General features: G+C 34.0%; 1 protein-coding gene across 1 annotated transcript in view; it reads left to right on the top strand.

The window, feature by feature from the left end:
- LOC145691943 (pyrethroid hydrolase Ces2a-like) overlaps positions 1–18,871 on the top strand; it is a 65,380-nt gene that overhangs the window by 34,739 nt on the left and 11,770 nt on the right. The window contains exon 6 of the mRNA XM_081767245.1: positions 16,339–16,513. Within this exon, the coding sequence (XP_081623371.1) occupies positions 16,339–16,513 (175 nt within the window). The remainder of the gene's footprint in view (positions 1–16,338; positions 16,514–18,871) is intronic.

The raw sequence follows: 18,871 nt of genomic DNA, 5'->3' as shown, positions 1-18,871 counted from the left end.
GCAGAAGAAGCAGTAGGTTACAGGGAACACAAAACTGCTAAAAAAACATGAGTTACATATCAGATGTTGCAGAAAATGAGGGAGAGGAAAATGTGGAAACAGGTTGATACAAAAGAAGGCAGAAAGATGTACAGAAAGTTAAATAATGAATTACGAAAAGAAACAGACAGAGCGAGGGAAGAGTTTTACAAAAGAAAATGCGAGGACATAGAAGAATTAGAAAGAATTGGGAAATATGATGAAACGTACAAAGAGGTTAAATCTATGGAATTTCGGAGGAAACAAGGGGGTATTATGATGGCAGTAGAAAATAAGAATGGGAAGGTAGTCAGGGAGAGAAATGAGGTCTTAGGAAGGTGGAAAGAATACGTTGAAGACTTATATGAGAGTAGGGATAGACTGTGTAGCCTAAATGTTGAAGTAGAAAATGAAGTAGACAAGGATGATGAAGGATTTAGTATTCTTCGGGATGAGTTTGAAAAGGCTATATCCGAGATTAGGAATGGAAAGGCAACCGGAATAGATAACATACCAATCGAATTCATTAAAAATATAGGAGACAAGGGAAAGAAGGATTGTTCCGACAATGCAATGAAATATATGAAACAGGAGAATGACCAAAAGACTTTCTGAAAACAATCATGATACCGATGGCTAAGAAGTCGAACCCAAAGAGATGTGAGGATTATAGAACTATTAGTCTCATATCTCATGCAGCTAAAATTCAGCTCCGAATACTGAACAGAAGGTTATATGGAAGAACAAATAAAGATGTTGAGAAGGAGCAGTTCGGGTTCAGAAGAGGCAAGGGCACAAGAGATGCTATTGGATTATTAAGGGCGATCGGTGAAAGATTTATAGAAAAAGGCAGAATACCTATGATGATCATTCTGAATCTTCAAAATTGTATCAATGAAAATAACTCACAAACTCTATTTCACTAGAACACTAATTGCTACCTGGAGCGCACAAAAACTCGGCTTTGCCTAAATAAATATTGTAAATATGTCACATGTAACCTAAGTATATTGTAACATTTTGAATAGTACACAAATTATACAAATACATACATATATGTATAAAATACATACATTCTGAATGCCCTTTTTAGTTTATGGTTTGAATTTCTTAGCTATAGCTTGTGCTGAACATTTGGCATGTTCCGCTGACGTGTCCAGCAGAAGTAAGCATGCATCGCTGCACTCCATCGACCCTGGTAGCGTGACTCCATCACTGAGATATCCTGATGGTGGAATTGTTCTCCATGTTCATCGCTGACTGAACTTAGGTTCTCGGGGAAAAAGTCAAGGTGTAAGTTGAGGAGATGAATTTTTTAGAGACATATTGCAAACAAGCTGTTTATACACACTAATACACTTTTGCACAACATTCACATAGTCATGGGATTTATAAGTTCCAAGGAAATTTGCTACGACTGACTTGAATGCCACCTACGCATCTCTTTCAGTATCACTTAGCAAGTCTTGGAAGTTGCTGTCAGTCACGATGTTTCTAATTAGTGGACCTATGAACACACCTTTTTTCACTTTCGCATAACTTAACTCCGGAAACTTGCTGCACAGGTACTGAAATGCATCTAATTCGGTATCTAGTGCCTTCAATTTTTTTTTTCATGAGCAAAAGTTTAATGTGGAGCGATGGCATGATAACCTTGTCACGCTTAACCAACGCGCACGAAGGACGTTTTTACTTCCTGGCTGCGTTCTCTCTCTGATCGGCCAATCCTTCTTTATATAATGATGATTCCTATCTCTGCTAATCCTCCCGCAGAGAAAGCAGCAGCACTTGGTGAACCTGTACATAGGAACTCCGAATGCCAGATAGTTGTTCTTTGTTTTCCTTATCCAGCCACTCAAGTTGCATGCACAAGATAAACAGATGTACTGTTCTACCCATGACTTTCCACTATTCACCTTGGAATCAAGGTATAGTTCATATGCTTTCTTCAGAAACGGTGCAAAAGTCTTTCGATGAGAATTGTTGGTGAAATAACCGCACATGTAACAAAATAAATGTAGTGAATTTGTACAATCTCTGGACGCCATAATATCCACTGTCACTGAAAATAAAAAGAAACAAATGAAATTATAGTAACGCAATCATGACAGTGTGTTTCAATTATTACAAAAAATATATACCTAATAAATGGAAATGTTTCATTGAAATTCAGTCTAAATACTAAACAAAGTTTAGAAAGAATAGTTTTGAAACTGTTTGTTTGACTGTATTCATAAAACCACGTAGGTATTAACATTTTTCACAAATCCTATTTTGCCTTTAATCAAACGTGATTATTCAACTTATCTAACTAAAAATTAATGTGAAATGTTATGAAATATAGTAAAACATTCCTGCACTGTACCCGCATTCCACGAATGCAAAGGTTTGTTTCCAGCCTAAGTAAAAATACTTTAAATAGTATAAATTTGAAGTCGGATAGCTCTGTCGGCACAACTCATCCTAGATTGTCCACAAACCGAAATTTCCTGCAGTTAAAAACGATCACATGTTGGCTTATTTACCACCAAAGTAACGTGAAATATAGAAAGACATATATGTACCGTACATATATAGAAGCATGAGCAGTACTCATATTCCGACTAAAATAGCAAATAATTCCAACATATATATATATAAGCTGCATGGCTCTACCTGCACAATTCAACCCATGTAAAAATATTTCTAGAAACCTAGATTTCCTGCAATTAAAAATGACCACCTGCGTGGCTTGTGGTAGAATTTCACATCATTTACGTATGCGTTAGTGCAATGTCTCAATACAGCAAGTGGGAAAACTAGATTTCTTTACAATATACAATACAGAAAATATACAAATTTACTTAGGTGTAAAAGTTTCTCCCAATTGTTACAAAGAATAATGACAAATTTCCGACAGAGAAGCAAACACAATGACGTTATAAAGGCACTTGTTTTTCTGCTATATAGCTCCAGACTTTGTTTTAACTTTCATGCACTGGCAGTAAAATAAGAAGAATCATTTTTCAGTGTGGTTTGTACATTTATTCAATTTTCGCGGGATCCAAATTCACTTCTAGCTTAAGTTCGTCGTCAGGACTGTGACTACTGTTGCCAGCACAGTAGATTAAATTTCCGTAGTACGACTTCTAGCTGGTACACAAAGAAATAAAATAGATACTGGCGTTTTCTTTCTTTCTTTTTTTCTCTGTTGTTTCTTAAATCACCAATGTTGCTTGATGACACAAAAAAAGGTCTGTTATATACAGGGTGCGAGTTAAAGGGCATTTTACAAGCGGGATAAAGTTTATGCCCAGAGAATTTACATGGGGAAATTCAAGACATTTTGAGACACACCCAGTTCCACAGAGGGAAATTTCCTCCTATTCCCGTAGTAATTCGGACATCGGATATCCGTTCTTAATACGAATACAAATTGACAAATTTCCCTATAGGTTCATATTAAGTACTGTTTTCGGAGAAAACATTTATTCAAGCTTGCCTCTGGATTATTCAATTCATAAGCCCACATTTTTGTACGGCTGGTTGGAATTTTAAAATGGGTGTAGCGTGAAACATGGAAGTTCGGCGATATCTTAATGACCTAATGTGATAGAACAAAACGGTTTCCAGATTTGAATTCCGTATGCCAAATTGCATTAGAAAACTTAAATATTATTTCAGATATCCATAGCTCGTTTTCCAGTGTTATTAGCGCAATGAGGAGTTTAACGAAGATATATTTCAGCAACTGTTTCATCTCAATAGATATGGTGGTGTGAGTCTTGTACATAATTAATTTTCATACTTAGGAAGACAGGTTTCTCAAATTTCTCGGAAACTATGCTGAGCTTTTAACTACGCATATATTTTTTTCAGTTTATTATTATTCATTCTATCGATTGGTATATTCTGCATCTTTATCCAATTTCCCAGTTAAGCCATACGTATGTGAGTGAGGGTATACAGTGTACCCGTAACCAGCTTTCTTCGTTTTCTTCAATAAACAGTTGGCTACATTATTGGACATTAAACACCTTTCTAATAGAAAATAAATGTCATGTGTGTTGAGGTTAAATACATAATTATTCAGGAAGCCGTTAAATTATTTAGCCGTTCTGAAGTAGCTGGGGATACGCTATACTTGTTAGTATTTGTCAAAAATATGTTTAGCTTTTCTTTCAATTTGAAGTGTACATTTTTATATCTGATAGTAAGTTTTAATTAAGTATAAACTTTAAACTTCCTGCTATAGGCCTACTCAGTTATGCACTCTTGTACTTTATTATTAAAGGTTTTATATAAACATATTGCATTAAATATAATAAAATCATTTTCAAACATTTTTATGATGCTGTTGATTATGATGAAAATAGGTTATATGCGGACTAGATTTTAGCTGAGAAGCCTCACTAAGAGAAATAACAGATGAATACATGTCGAAAGTAAAAACACTTTACGGTGAACGCAGAAGAAATATATTTGTTTCTGACGGGAACTTATTTTGATATCTTTCTTGAAAAGCAAAAGACTTAATTTCTGCGTACATATATCAGTTACACTACCCAAATACGACTATTCGTCTCGATTATTTATTTTATTTGTATGTTTTTTTGGGAGTTTCTAAAAGTGAAGCTTTTTTCATAATACTTTGCGTCTTATTTATTGAAATAGTTTAGTAAAAAATAGAATACAAGTAATACCACATATGAGATCGATATTTTGCAATATTATTATTATTATTATTACTACAGCACCTAGTAATATTAATAATAGTGCATACATCAGAAATAAGAATTACGTTTCTACTACAAACGTAGTAACAAATTAAGTATAACACCAAAAAGGAGAAAAAACTCTTATATTCTGGTAATTCAAATTACTGTAAAATCAACCTTTAGAAATCATATTCAGGAATAAAGATTTACCAATTTTCCCTTCTTTGATGACTTATCCATACACGTAAAGTTAATAATTACCTCATTTTTGTATTTCCAAAATAATAATATCTTCGTTGTTACTTTCATTTTTCTGCATTACCTAACAATGAAAATATTTAAAAATAAGACATATTTGCATTTTGATTTCTGGAAGAGAAATCATTAAAATATTATATCTTCTTAATCACTCACTCAGGGGAAAATGCTCTAAAGACCACATTTATAAAAGGATATAATCAAAAGTGCAATTAGTAACTAAGAAATACAAAATATGTAATGTGGGTTATCTGATAATCCTACTCGTATACTTGTGTTACGATATAGGACACCTCCACTTAAGAGTTAAAATCTATGTTGGATTGTGGATAATAAAGCTTATCTAACGAAAAATTAACAAATGCAAATATGAGAATTCGCAATAGTAAAAATATAACTCTGAATCCCATATAATTTATATAGTAGAAATTTCAGGTGAACATAATGCGAGATTTGATACTAAATGTTGTCCGTGTTACAAAAGCATAACTTTTGGTCTTAAAATTTTATATTTATCATTATTAAATACAAAAGAACTAATATCACTTGAATTATCAAAATTTATTTACACAAATTTGAGATAAATTTTGTAAATTCAAAATTAGTATGGCTCGTACTGAATGACGTTGAAAAACATTTAAATTAATATAGCCAATTATCGAATAATTCATTAAATAATTTAATATTGTGGGGCTATAACAAAAGAGTGATAATATAAATTTCTATTACAATATTATTACAATTTAAAGGTAAAGCATTTCATGGGTGCGTGTAAAATCTTACGCTAAGTTTCCAAAAGAAGATGATTATAAATTTAGAAATTAATGCTCTGCAAGAAGCACTGCGCTTAATAGGGTGAAACTGATACTCAAGTACATGCTCAACAAGTTCTTTATCATACTAACAAAATGACAGTAAGTGTTATAATTACTGAGATGTACTAATATCACTATTATTTAGCTTCCATTTCACTAAAATAATGCTCAAACTAGACATCATGTGAATAAATTTGAAATCGAGGCAGGAAGTTTCCTCAATATGTGACGCTGCATTGCAAGTGAGCTGTGGTGTAAACAAAAGAGGAATGTTTCGTGTGGGTGGTGAGAGGTATTAATAAGCCCTATCATAAGTTCAATATGTAACTAAGATCGAATATCAACTGTATGTGCATCTGAGGAAGACTGCTGTAGAAACTTATGAAATGTTGCAGTAGATAGAAGGAAAGACTTGTTTATCCAGTTCGCGGGTAAATGCATGACGTAGGAAAGAAAGTGAAGTGTATTGAATATGACATATCCGGATGCAGTAACATCAGTGACTACATAGGAATTGTTGGAGAAAATAACACACTGATCATTGAATATCAAAATGCCACACTACGAATCCTTGTTGAGGAATTACACATTGTAACGGACGTCTCACGTAGGTGCATAACGAACTACAGAACTTAGTCGTTAGTTTTCATCTTGGTTCTTACTTACTGCTAGAATCCAGGGAACGGTATTAATTATATTCTCATTTCGATCATTCATCAGGTTTATTTTACAAATAAACAAATAAATTTAACAATGGAATAGACATACATATATATATATATATATATATATATATATATATATATATATATATATATATATATATATATATATATATTCACAAACAAGTGAATATCGAAAGGTTTATTTTGAATTTTCAACGTTGAGTATAGTCGATTTTGACGTTGCACAAAGTGGCGCATATTGAACAATTTGACATAATTTCAGGTTATTAATTTTGTAAAGATTTGTCCAGAACATAAATATCATAAAACGATTTACCTACTATTAAGAGATAATGCATAAGCTAAAAGAACACGACCATATGTTTAGTTTAACCAAAACTAATATTTCAAAGGGACCGAAAACTACAAGAAAAATGGTTGAGTAAAATATAATAATTAAATAAATATTCTACATAGGTTATCTTCCTATTCTCCATAATACCAAACACTCTTACCAACATTTTTACATCTTTGTATGACTGATGAATTACAAATTAAATAGTACACTGCAATTTAATATAGCATTGAAAAAAAACCGATGTTGACAGAATTACCTAAGAAATATACACCGAAAAACGGGTTGAAATTTTAAACATTAACTCCCATAGATTTTAGCACTATACAGTAACTCCTTTTTAGTCACCAAGGCACCTGACATCTACAGCAAAGCACTGAATTAAAATGTCTCCAGTTGTCATCTGTCCTTTCTAATTATTATTAAAATTCTTTGCGTTGGGAACTGACGCTTAAGCCACTACTTTAAGACATCACTGTTCAGGAAAAAGGAAAAAAATCGATGTGCATTCATTTCAACAAATTGCACACTTTTATGATTCAAATGTTGTAATAATGACGAAACCCTCTTACTTCAGGCATGATAAAATGGCAAAATGTTATGTAGGAAGAATAGTCCAGAGAATTCAACTTTAAATTGAAAAACAAAAAGACGAAATACAAACGCACACGGACATGAAGATGAACCTGATCTGTAGAGGGTTCGAATCCTTCAGAGGCATTCCGCCTGACTCGTATCTGATGTTCCAGAGCAATTTAATATTATTTTTATAGTTAACTAATTTAACGAATGTACCTCAGCACCTTATGTTTCCTGTTTATGTTTGTTTTACTTAATTTTACTCCTTTCGGTCACTTTTACAGTTTAGGCTATGATCAAAACCTTTAGACTACATAGTACCCTAAATTTTTTGATCATCATAAGACAATAAGTGAATAAGTCCCGAGATCAGTGAACTTCGCGTTTTAAGAACATCTAAAGTGCCAGGTTGTCGGAAAAGTCATGCCGTATTTTGGTAAAAGATGACAAATGATGATTTGTGGGTATACCAGACATATTCGGATTCATGCAATTGTTATATAACGAGTAGATGAGAGGTTGAGAGTCTTGATTATTAATATGTCTTTTTGGTTGATTTGGTTTTATAGATTTTTCAACACACAGGGATAAGGACAGAGAAAGACAGAGAACAGTTAAAATCACGTAGAATGCCTCTGAAGGATTCGAACCCTCTACAGATCAGGTTCATCTTCATATCCGTGTGCGTTTGTATGTCGTCTTTTTGTTTTTCAATTTAAAGTTGAATTCTCTGGACTATTCTTCCTACATAACATTTTGCCATTTTATCATGCCTGAAGTCAGAGTGTTTCGTCATTATTACAACATTAGAATCATAAAAGTGTGCAATTTGTTGAAATGACGGCACATCGAATTCTTTCCTTTTTCCTGAACAGTGATGTCTTAAAGAAGTGACATAAGCGTCAGATTCCCAACGTTTGAGTCGCCACTTAGATTCCCGCCAAGACAATTTAATTTTTTATCTGATATATTGTTCTTCTGATAGGTACTAACATGACAAATGTTCAATTTCTCTGGATCTTTGAGTTGAGACGACTTTCTTCACAGGTGAGAAACGAACAACACAAAATTACGTCATCAGTATCAATCTTTATTCATACTGTCTGAGAATGTAACGTGTATATCCAATAATTGATGAATATATAAGGTTTATCCTTACTGCTAGTATGGACCAAAAAGTGTGGCTGATCAAGAACACAAGCTGTTGCTTCGTAGTACTTGTGGATTTGTTCCTAACGCAAATAGCAAATAATGATCGAAGTTACAACTCTAGTCACAAGAACGATCCGATTTAAGATGCCATTTCATTTTCCTAAGCAGAAGAATGGCAAAACATAAATCATTACTGTTATAAGTTAGCAAATATTTATTCTGCATTACTTGCTGTTATAAAATGATAATTCTATATGTAAATTCATAAACATAATAATATTATTGCAATCACGTGTAAACCTGAGAAACATCTGACATATATCTTATCTGTTGCCATCAATAGCCCTTTCCCCTTTTTGTAGTTACGATAAAAATAAATAGACTGTTTTCGTCAAAATCCTGTGACTTTCAGATCTGTAATGTAGAGCAGTGATGGCCAAACCTATGAAGCTTCTCAGATACAATACAGTTTTTAAATCCCACGGTAACCTATCAACCAAAAGAACTAACAATTTAAAAAATACATTTATTTATTGCCTAAAATCTTACTTTATCCACAAATGTAACGCGATCTATCGACAATGTCCCCGCGAGCTAGTAGTTTGTCGATCTCTGGGGTAGACGTTTTTCGACGATAACACATTTGGCATAGCTTACTTAATAAAAATGCGATCCACTAAGTCATATCTCACAGTTTAGTCTGTAATAAATGGCAAAATTCCTCTCATTAATGTGCCTACGAAAGTGAAATGTTGTGTTTATACGAAATTTAGTTTTCTCTTTTGACTGATAACTAAAAGACGTATTTATCGTGGAGCAGAAAACAAAACATACGGCATGAGCGCTAACATATGTGATCATCCTATGAACGCGAGTCCACGTTGTTGTCTATTACACCACCAATACGTATTATTTATCGAGACACATTATTTTTCACATCGAGTATTTTTCCTGTTTCATTTTTATCCTGCTCACTCTGTGTTTTTCATACAATGTATGAAAAAACTCACGTTTCGCTACAGTATTCAAGAACGTTGTTCCAACTTATCAAAAAATAGAAATATATTTGCGAAACGATATAGGGTAATGTGTAGTATTTTATTTTCATGCCATCGATAGCAGTGAAGGATAGATGATACTATCCGCAAAGAAACGCATCTAGTTGTTTGATAGAAAGTAAACAATGTGGTGCGCAAACGTTCGTGGTCTCGAAAAGGCCGTTTACCTGAAACTACATTGAAAGCAGATATTCATTAGAGAAGGATGCTGTCAGTGCTATGGTATTTTATAGAAATCGTGTTTTTGATCTTCTACTTCTGAACACATCAATCTATTTCGAAGAGTACTCTCGGTAATTGCAGTTTGAATGAAGTCATAATTCAGAAACGGCAGAACTCGTTAATAGTAAAGAGATCCCATTCCATCACGACAACTCGAATACACAAACGTTTGGTCACCCGTTAAAAAATTCAGAGCTTGGATGAGATGTGCTGCCACATCCACCATACTTGCAGATCTTGATCCGACAGATTGCCCACTTGTTTCGCTCTCTTCAACAGTTATTGTGTGGCAAATTAAGTATTATCTACATATGCAAGAGCTTGAAATGAATGTAGTAGTAGGACTATATCTACTCATATAATGGGCATAATTATCATTGATCGTAAGTCAACAACTTCAGTAACCTATTCTGTAACATCCAAGTCATGGAATTTTCTTACACTAACAAGGGGAAGACAAACTTGGGCAAACGGACTACGGGGACATCTTTCGCGACATATTATCCCACATTTAAAATGTTAATATTACAAGCTGAGATACGGTAATAGCCAGAAATAGCGAACAAAATGCATGTCAAATTTTCCGACTCGCCGCATATATGATGCAACGCGTTAAGTGACAAGGTCGCATAGTGAGGAGCATCTACACCACAAGTGCAAAGAGTAACTCGTTAGATTCCCACTCGAGTAATCTTTTATTGTTTACTTTAAAAATTCTATCTAAAAATTAACAAGCAACGAAATGTAACCTATTCTATAAACATATTGTTATCACTATTTATATTACGGTTACCGCTGTCGTTGGGAAAAAATGTTATTGACGCTTCGTTCCTATGTCTTTGGACAGTGTGTGAATTACAAAGGGGACCAGATTTTGCTTCAGGGAGCAAGAGCATCAGCGTTTTGTACTCACGTTTTGAACTAGTATATTAATAGACTATCAACTAAAGTATATATGTTCCTCAAGCTCTTCCGGATGGGGGTAATTGTTCCCCTTTGCTCCAATAGATAACGACCCTGGCTAAAATTGTCATACTTTGGCATGCTTTATCATCTGAAATGACGCCCTGGTTATAGCATACATCAAGTATTATCGAAGGGGGATTTCTCCTCATCCCCTTGCAATTCACACACTGTCCACAGATGTAGGCCCGAAACGTAAAGAACAGTTTTACGCAATGACTGTGGGAACCGTAATATAACTCTTGTTATTAATATATTTACAGAATAGGTTACATTTCGTTGCTAGTTAACATGGAACATTGCAAGGTTTTACAACTGATTTGAACATTTCTATTCTTTTATGCAATATACACATATGGTGAATTAATATTTTAATGGTATTTCAAATGGCTACTTTAATAATTAAAGTAATAAAGGTTGATAAGTCATTAATTAAAATTGACTCGAGCAAGAATCGAACCTGGGACACTGTGCACGTTATGTGTAGATGTTCCTCACTCTGCCACGCATCACTTCATAGCTAAAAGCGTCTGATCATATATACGACTAGTCAGAAACTTTAAGAAGCATTTTGTCCTCTATTTCTGGAAATTGCGCTCTCCAGTTTGTAATATTAACATTTTTAATATGCATTACTGCCTCCCGATAGATGGCCCCGAAGTTCATCTATCAAACTCTGTTTTCCTCTTGTAACATGTAGAGACTCGTACTGCTCTTATATTCGGAAGGCGCGGTGGCTTAGTGGTAGAGCGTTCACCTCCGGTGCTTGAGGTCCCTGGTTCGATCCCATCTCGCGCCGTGTGGACTTTGTGGTGGACAAACACCGTGCTCGTGGGTTTTCTCGGGGTTCTCCCACTTCCTTCATTCCACCATTTCACTCATTTCTCAATATCACCGTCTCCTTTAGCCTAACCGGCATACCCGTGGAACGTTAAACTTAAAGATTTTTTTGTTCTTATATCAAAATATTAGAGTTCGTATAGGTGGACTTTGGTAAATTAAAAACCAAGAAAGTCTCGAGCGGAAATCGAACAAGAAACCTTTTGCACGTGAGATATATATTCTCCTCAGTCTGTCACGCCGTCATTTGATAGCTTAACGCGTTGTATCATATATGCGGCGAGTCGGAAATTTTAAGATGCATTTCCTTCTCTATTTCTGGCTATTGCGCTCTCCTAGGTTGTAATATTAACACTTTAAACATATAATACTACCTCGCGAAAGATGGTCCCAAAGTTCATTTACCAAAGTCTGTTTTCCCTTAATAAGATGTAGAGGCTCGTTCTGTTCTTAGAATCAAAGTATTGTATAATTTGTATATTGGAAATAGATTTGAATGAATATGATATACCTTTTTAAGAGAACGCACATCGAGGTTGAGAAATTGGTTTACATGAAATATTTTGGGTGAGTTGGTTTAATATTTAATAACAAAAAGTATAAATTATTGTTAATAATAATAATAATAATAATAATAATAATAATAATAATAATAATAATGGAATAACAGAAGTACAATACCAATTACGTAAAACAATAAATTCCAATAAAGAAAGAATAGTTCCCTCTACGGCACTCCACCTGGGCCGATACCATAGAAGATTCGTTCTTTCACACGAAGATAAGAAAATCAATTAGTAGTTACGGAAGATAAAAATAGAACTTTCTCTTTCTACACGTATTGATAGAATTCGAAGAATGTGAAATTACTTCTGCGGTCTGCTCTTCTTTGGAAATTGGAAGTTAAGGTCTGATATTTTCCTCATTGAGGAAGGTACATAGAACTTTCTTTTCTTGTATTTCGCCAACTTTCTTGGTTTTTTGTACCAATTATATTTTCACTTTTCTGCTTTTTTCGCCTGATTTTGAATGTTAGTACTGTTTTGGTTTTTATACAAGGCTATGAGTGCAAAATAGTAACATTAAAACCGAAGGTGAGTCCATTGGACCCTTATACATTTACCGAGGATTATCATTGTTAATATTACTATCTAGGTGTTGCAGCACTGGTGATTCACAGAGCTGGCAACTTTGCCTGTAATTGGAGTTGGCAAGAATAAGATCGTTACCTGTAGCTCGTTTCCTGCTTCTTTTCTTTTTGTCTTACATTTCGTTCCACTGACAATACAGTTGTTGACAAAGTTTATTTTCTTGTTGCACAATGCCGATAAATTGCATTCATTCAGAATAAATTCCTGAATTGTTAGACGAAGTTAGTGACGAGAACATGTACTTCGTAGATTTTATGGTAGAAGACGAGAACTATGTTCCTAGTGATAGTAAAAGCGACTTCAGCAGAGAGTAGAAGTTTTGAGTCGGATGATGCTGGAAATAATATATCAGAAACGAGTAATTTTTACCGAAGTAAAACTATAGAATGGAAGAAAACGTGTTCTAATTCTAGTAGGATTAAAGTTTTTTAAATTCTAAAATCAAAACTGAAAAAAAGTTGTGTTACCTCCGTCAAAGAAAGTAAAGACTCAAGAAGACGTCCCGTCAAAGGAAGTTTCCAATTATTTTTCGGGACAGACATCATCCAGAAAATTGTTCAGCACACAAACGAGGAGAGTATTAGAGTACTGATTGATAAGGCAGGTATATGGAAACCATGTGAGTCAAAACAAATCCTTGCTTTCGTAGGTTTGCTGCTAACAGCAGGATCAGTGAAATGGAATAACTTAGATGTAAGTATTCTTTGGAATTCAGAACTTTGACTTCCACTCTTTCGAGCACCAATGAGTAGAAATAGATTTCAATTACTTTCGAGATTTCTGCGATTTGATGATAAAATTACTGGGAGTGAGAGAAGGAAGAAAGATAAATTTGCTCCATTTAGGGATGTGTGGGAACAAGTCAATAAATCGTTTGGAAAGTATTATTTGCCTGGGGTCGATATTACTATTAATGAACAATTGGTTCCATTTCGGAGACGATGTCCGTTCAGACTGCATATCCCATGTAAACCGGACAAATACGGCATAAATGTATGTTGGGCTTGCGATTCGGCAACCTCATACCTAATAATGGGTAAGTTCACGGTAAAATATTTTTCGAGAACATTCCCCAAAATGGGAATGTTCCGCGAATTTATGTACATATACAAAGAAAATTACTTTCTATTACTATATTATGATTTTAAAATAAAATTCTTTTATATTACTGTATATTTATTATTGTTGTCTCCAGAGGATTCTTTAGAACATATATTCTGAATGGTATTATGTTATTTTATTATTGTTTAATGCTATTTACAGATATGTAACAATTTCATTTTAAAAGTGTATGTATTTATGACTACGAAGATTTCTTTATTCACTATCTGATTCTTTCTGAGAGAGCGAAATTCGAATCAGAGACCTCAGACAGACCGACATCTATTACTAACGGTGGTTTGGAGTCTATTGATAGTACTTCATCTCTATCTCTACAGAATTTAAGATTAATTTATAAACTGGTTCCTTTTGATCATTTATAAATTAGTGCTTTGCTACTTTCTATTGCAAATGGAAATAAAAATTAAAAATCATATTATTAATTAGTTATATAAAGGAGTCAACAAATTTCAATTTTTTTAACTTCCAAAAAATTTTAAAAATAGAAATAAATGATAATAAATGAAAATAAAGTAATTAGTCAAATGGTTGTTATAATTTAGAAAATAAAGTAAAGAAATGGAAATAAATTCCTTCCCATGGATTTATATGTCAGGGAAAAGCCCGGGAATGTTCCCAATTTTTATTTTCCTTCTCACCACTGCCCATCACTACTCATACCTTCTCAAGGGCATTCCGCACTTGGAAATAGAAAACAAAGGCTGAACCAGAACTTGGAACTCGGGTGTGTACTCAGTTTATTGAACCTTACTAAAGTCATAGAAATGGGATTTGTGATAATTATTTCACTGATTCCAGTTTGGCAAAAGACCTGTTAGAAATGGAGTGACAATGGTGGGAACGGTTAGAAAAAAACAAAACATCTGTACCTAAAGAATTCCTTGCAGAGAGGAAGAAAAAGGAGAATTCTTCACTGTTTGGTTTTTATGAAGATTTTCCTCTTTTTCCCTATGTTTCAAAAAAAGGAATGTGTGTTTTATTAGTATCTTCCATGCATCATAACGACAGTGTGGTAGTGAAGATAGAAAACAAACCAGAATTAATCCTATACTATAATGATACGAAAGGCGGTGTAAACAAATTGGATCAAATGTGACATGAAAATTCCTGCAAGAGAGAAAACAACCTTTGCCCTTATGCATTTTTTATGAACCTGATTAATGTTGCTGCCCTTGCCGCATACGTCGAGTGGATGAACCTCAATCCTGATCGGGAACAACCCAATCCAAGCCAATCCAAAATACTTATACTCGTAGTATTGTACTTCTCAGGTGCTACCACATTCATAATTTACAAAGGTTTTTTAGTGTAAACTGAAGTTCATCTAACCGAAACTAACCTAACATAATCTGAACATTGTAAAGCTCTAATATTCTATAACAAAATCCTTTAAGAAAACGTAATATCATGTATTGATAAGTATGGGTCCAGCGGACCCACCTTGGGCATTTCTGTATGTAAAATACCTCGCTGTTTCTAGCGTTAACGAAATCTCATGTAAATCATTGTTACACTCACATAACTAACGTTTCCTTATACGAGCATTGGTTTCCTGTGTATAGTCTTCAATTAAACGACTTTAAGTAGCTAATAGTTTGGGTGGAAGATGAAGTTCAGCGGTAGATAAGTGGTTAGCGTATTGAACTTCTGTTCGGGAAACCCTGGGTCAAATTTGCTGCCAGGTTCAAACTTTTTGGAATGTTTCAATATCAACTTCAATACATAGTCAGTGTGGCAAGCTAGATCTATTGTACAGAATGAAAAAGATGTTGGAATGAGAATACTTGGAGAAGTTCTGTCCATGGTTAGAATGATTTATAAACATATTTGTTCGAGACTTGATATTTTCGTCTACTTTCAGGCATTTTCTGACTCATGCATTGTCAGTGCTTTTATTTCTCTGAACCTACTTTATATAATGAAAGGATACATTATATACAGAGTCATATTGAGACTAATGTACGGTGTTCATTGGACAACATGATCTGAACCATAGAGATTCATCTCAGAGTGGAGAACAGTTTCGTGCGACATCTACTGACAATTGTAGTTGCATAAAGACCTGAATAAATACTACCAAGTGCTGTAAGTGCCGAGAACAGTTATGTGTAAGTAGAGTTGTATTTTTCCAGGCGTTTTACAAACTGCAAATGATCTGGAGTCCAACTAATGAAATTAGAGCATTCAGCAGGAAGATACTTATGCTGGTGGTGTACTTATGTGAAACAGTATGTTAAGGTTCCTGGATTGCATGCACTTTGCTTGATATACATCGGAATACTATTTTACTCGTACAATTTCAATTTTAGAAAAGGATTAATGTTTCTATCATGCTTATAATTATTATTTTCATATTTTGTATTTCATGATAATAATTAAAAAGACAATTCCATTTAGAATGCTTTTTGTAATACAGAAATGGCTAATTCGGTTTATATTTCAGGATGTACAAAGTCGTCTTGGTTTGAAATCTTCGGCAGGCAGAGTTGTTATACAATCTGCTGGAGACGTTCAGTTTTTGTATGAGGATCCAGTCGAAATGTATAAAGTTGGATTTTTCAATCACGTGCCAGTGATGGCTGGAACAACGAAAAACGAAGCACTGGGTACATTCCTAGGTGTGCAATTTTATGAAGTAATATTTTTTTTCTTTAGTACGTAAATGTTGAGGTATTTTCCGAAGGGGCAGAGCGAAAACTTAACATGAATGCTTTACTTTTAGGGATATTTTTGTTATCATTGTGATTGCTTCTTAAATCGTAGTAGCCAGAGCTCTACTAAACACTTTAAAGCCCTGCGTAGTAATGCACATTAGATATTTTTGTAAAATAATCTACATGCCATATATTTCAATTGTGTACATTTATATGCCAATTTTTGCTACCCCTAGCTAATGCATGTGTTGAACGTACGGTGGAACAAATTCTGCTACTACGTTTCTCGCATCTGTGGCTTCTCAATCTCTGATAATAATCCTTATAGTTTACATGACAACTTTAAAAATTAGGAGCATTTTCAAAATCTTTATATAATTAGGTAGCCTTTGGCTAACTGGGGGCTCCGCCCCAGACCCTCGACTCAACCACTTCTATGGCCTTGCATTTCTTATCTTTGCATCAACAGTGAATTTCCTGAACTCGCTTTTTATATTTCCTGAACTCGCTCTTTATATTTTCTGAATCTGCCCATCTGGGAGCTTCGCCCCCACACATTCTCTTTGCTCGGCCTACGGCCTCGTAACTCTTGAACCCATAATTCTATCGTTTCTTTTCCTATTTCAACTATCTAAAAGATAAGATTTTGTATCCCAAGAAAACTCCCATTTAAATACTATGGGAATTTCTTCATCCCCCTTTAGACCTCTAAAAATTTAAAACTACTCACTTCTGGTAATTTTCCTGTCGGTAAGTCCTGGAAAGCTAGAATCATGCCAGATTTCATCATTCTAATCCTGCCCGAAGTGCCTAAACATTTTGGGGTGTACAAGACGCCCCATATAAATAACATGGGAGAGATTTTTCCGTTCCCCATAAAACCACTCTACGGTTGGAAATTTTTATTTCTGATGATTCACTTAGGTAACGCTATCGAAAACGTACAAGCATACCGAATTTCAAGTTTTTATTCCAAGTATCTAAAACATGAGATTATAGGTTCAAAAAAAGTCATTTGAAATAACATGAGGAAATTCTTCATCCCCTCTTTAGACGCCCTAAATATTAAAAATGTTCACTTTTCACAATTTTCCTATGGATTTGTCTAATAAAGCAATAGTCATGCCAAATTTAATCATTGTAGCCTTTAAGAAGTGCTCAATAATTTGGGGGTGTAGAAGATGTTCCATATAAGTAACATGGGGAAGATTTTTCAGCTCCTTATAAAACCACTCTAAATTTGGAGTTTTTTTATTTTTACTGATTTACTTAGGTAGGGCTAATGAAAACGTACAAGTATACCGAATTTCAAGTTTTTATTTCAATTCTAAGTACCTAAAAAATGAGATTATAGGTCAAAAAAGGTCCAGTTAAATAACGTAGAGAAATTCTTTGTCCCCTCTTTAGACCCCCCCTAAATTTAAAAATATTCACTTTTGGCAATTTTCCTGTGGGTTGGTTCCCGAAAGCTACAATCATGCCAAATTTAGTCATTGTAGCCCTACAGGAAGTACTCAATAATTTATAAAAGCTCATATAGTTTTATATATAGTTAGAATATCTTAAATACAGCCAGTAGAAATACATAGTGTTATTGATTATTATATCAAGAATATCGATTACATCGTAAGATAACGTTTTCTTCTCCAAAATATTTTTCTTTTTAAAATTACTTCCTTAATATTATTGAAGTCATACTGTATACTCACAAAGTATCCGATACAGGATTTGTGTGTTTAAAAGTTGTGCTCTCACATTTCTTTTTTACTTCTGTATTAAGGAATTTAAACAACGGAATTATTATCATAATAAACATCTGTCAAAATAATGCTAAATGAACTTAGTTAAGTTTCAAAGGAGTTAACGTTTTGTAGACTTAAACAGATGTTTCTAAATAGATAAAATGTCCAGAAACAATCTAATAGTGTACTATCGTACTGAATACTTTTAGGGAATAAAATATTGCGTAACAGATCACTTAGTGTAGTATATGGCAATTTATTTTGATACAGAATAAGGAATATAATTTTCAACAAAAAGAGATTGTTCAGGTAGTCAACGCATCTTATATATTACACAAATTTATCAATTACAAAACTAAGAAAAAAGACTAACTACAACGAGCCTTGAGGGAAAAAGTGAAAACTTTAATTTTACGTCCCATGGTTATGTGGTCCAGACTAAAGAAGACGGTGATGATGAGAAATGAAGGAAACGGTAAAATGAACAAAGTGGAAAGAAACGTGAGAATTCGAGAAAACCCACGTACACGGTGTTAGTCCATCACAAACTTCACTTGGTGCAAGCTGGAATCTAACCGAG

This window comes from Thermobia domestica, chromosome 8 (genome assembly GCF_964235325.1).
Source record: "Thermobia domestica chromosome 8, izTheDome1.hap1.1, whole genome shotgun sequence".
In the NCBI taxonomy this organism is placed as follows: domain Eukaryota; kingdom Metazoa; phylum Arthropoda; class Insecta; order Zygentoma; family Lepismatidae; genus Thermobia; species Thermobia domestica.
The sequence above is the reverse complement of the archived record's forward strand: the minus strand, read 5'-3'. Positions and strand labels throughout refer to the sequence as shown.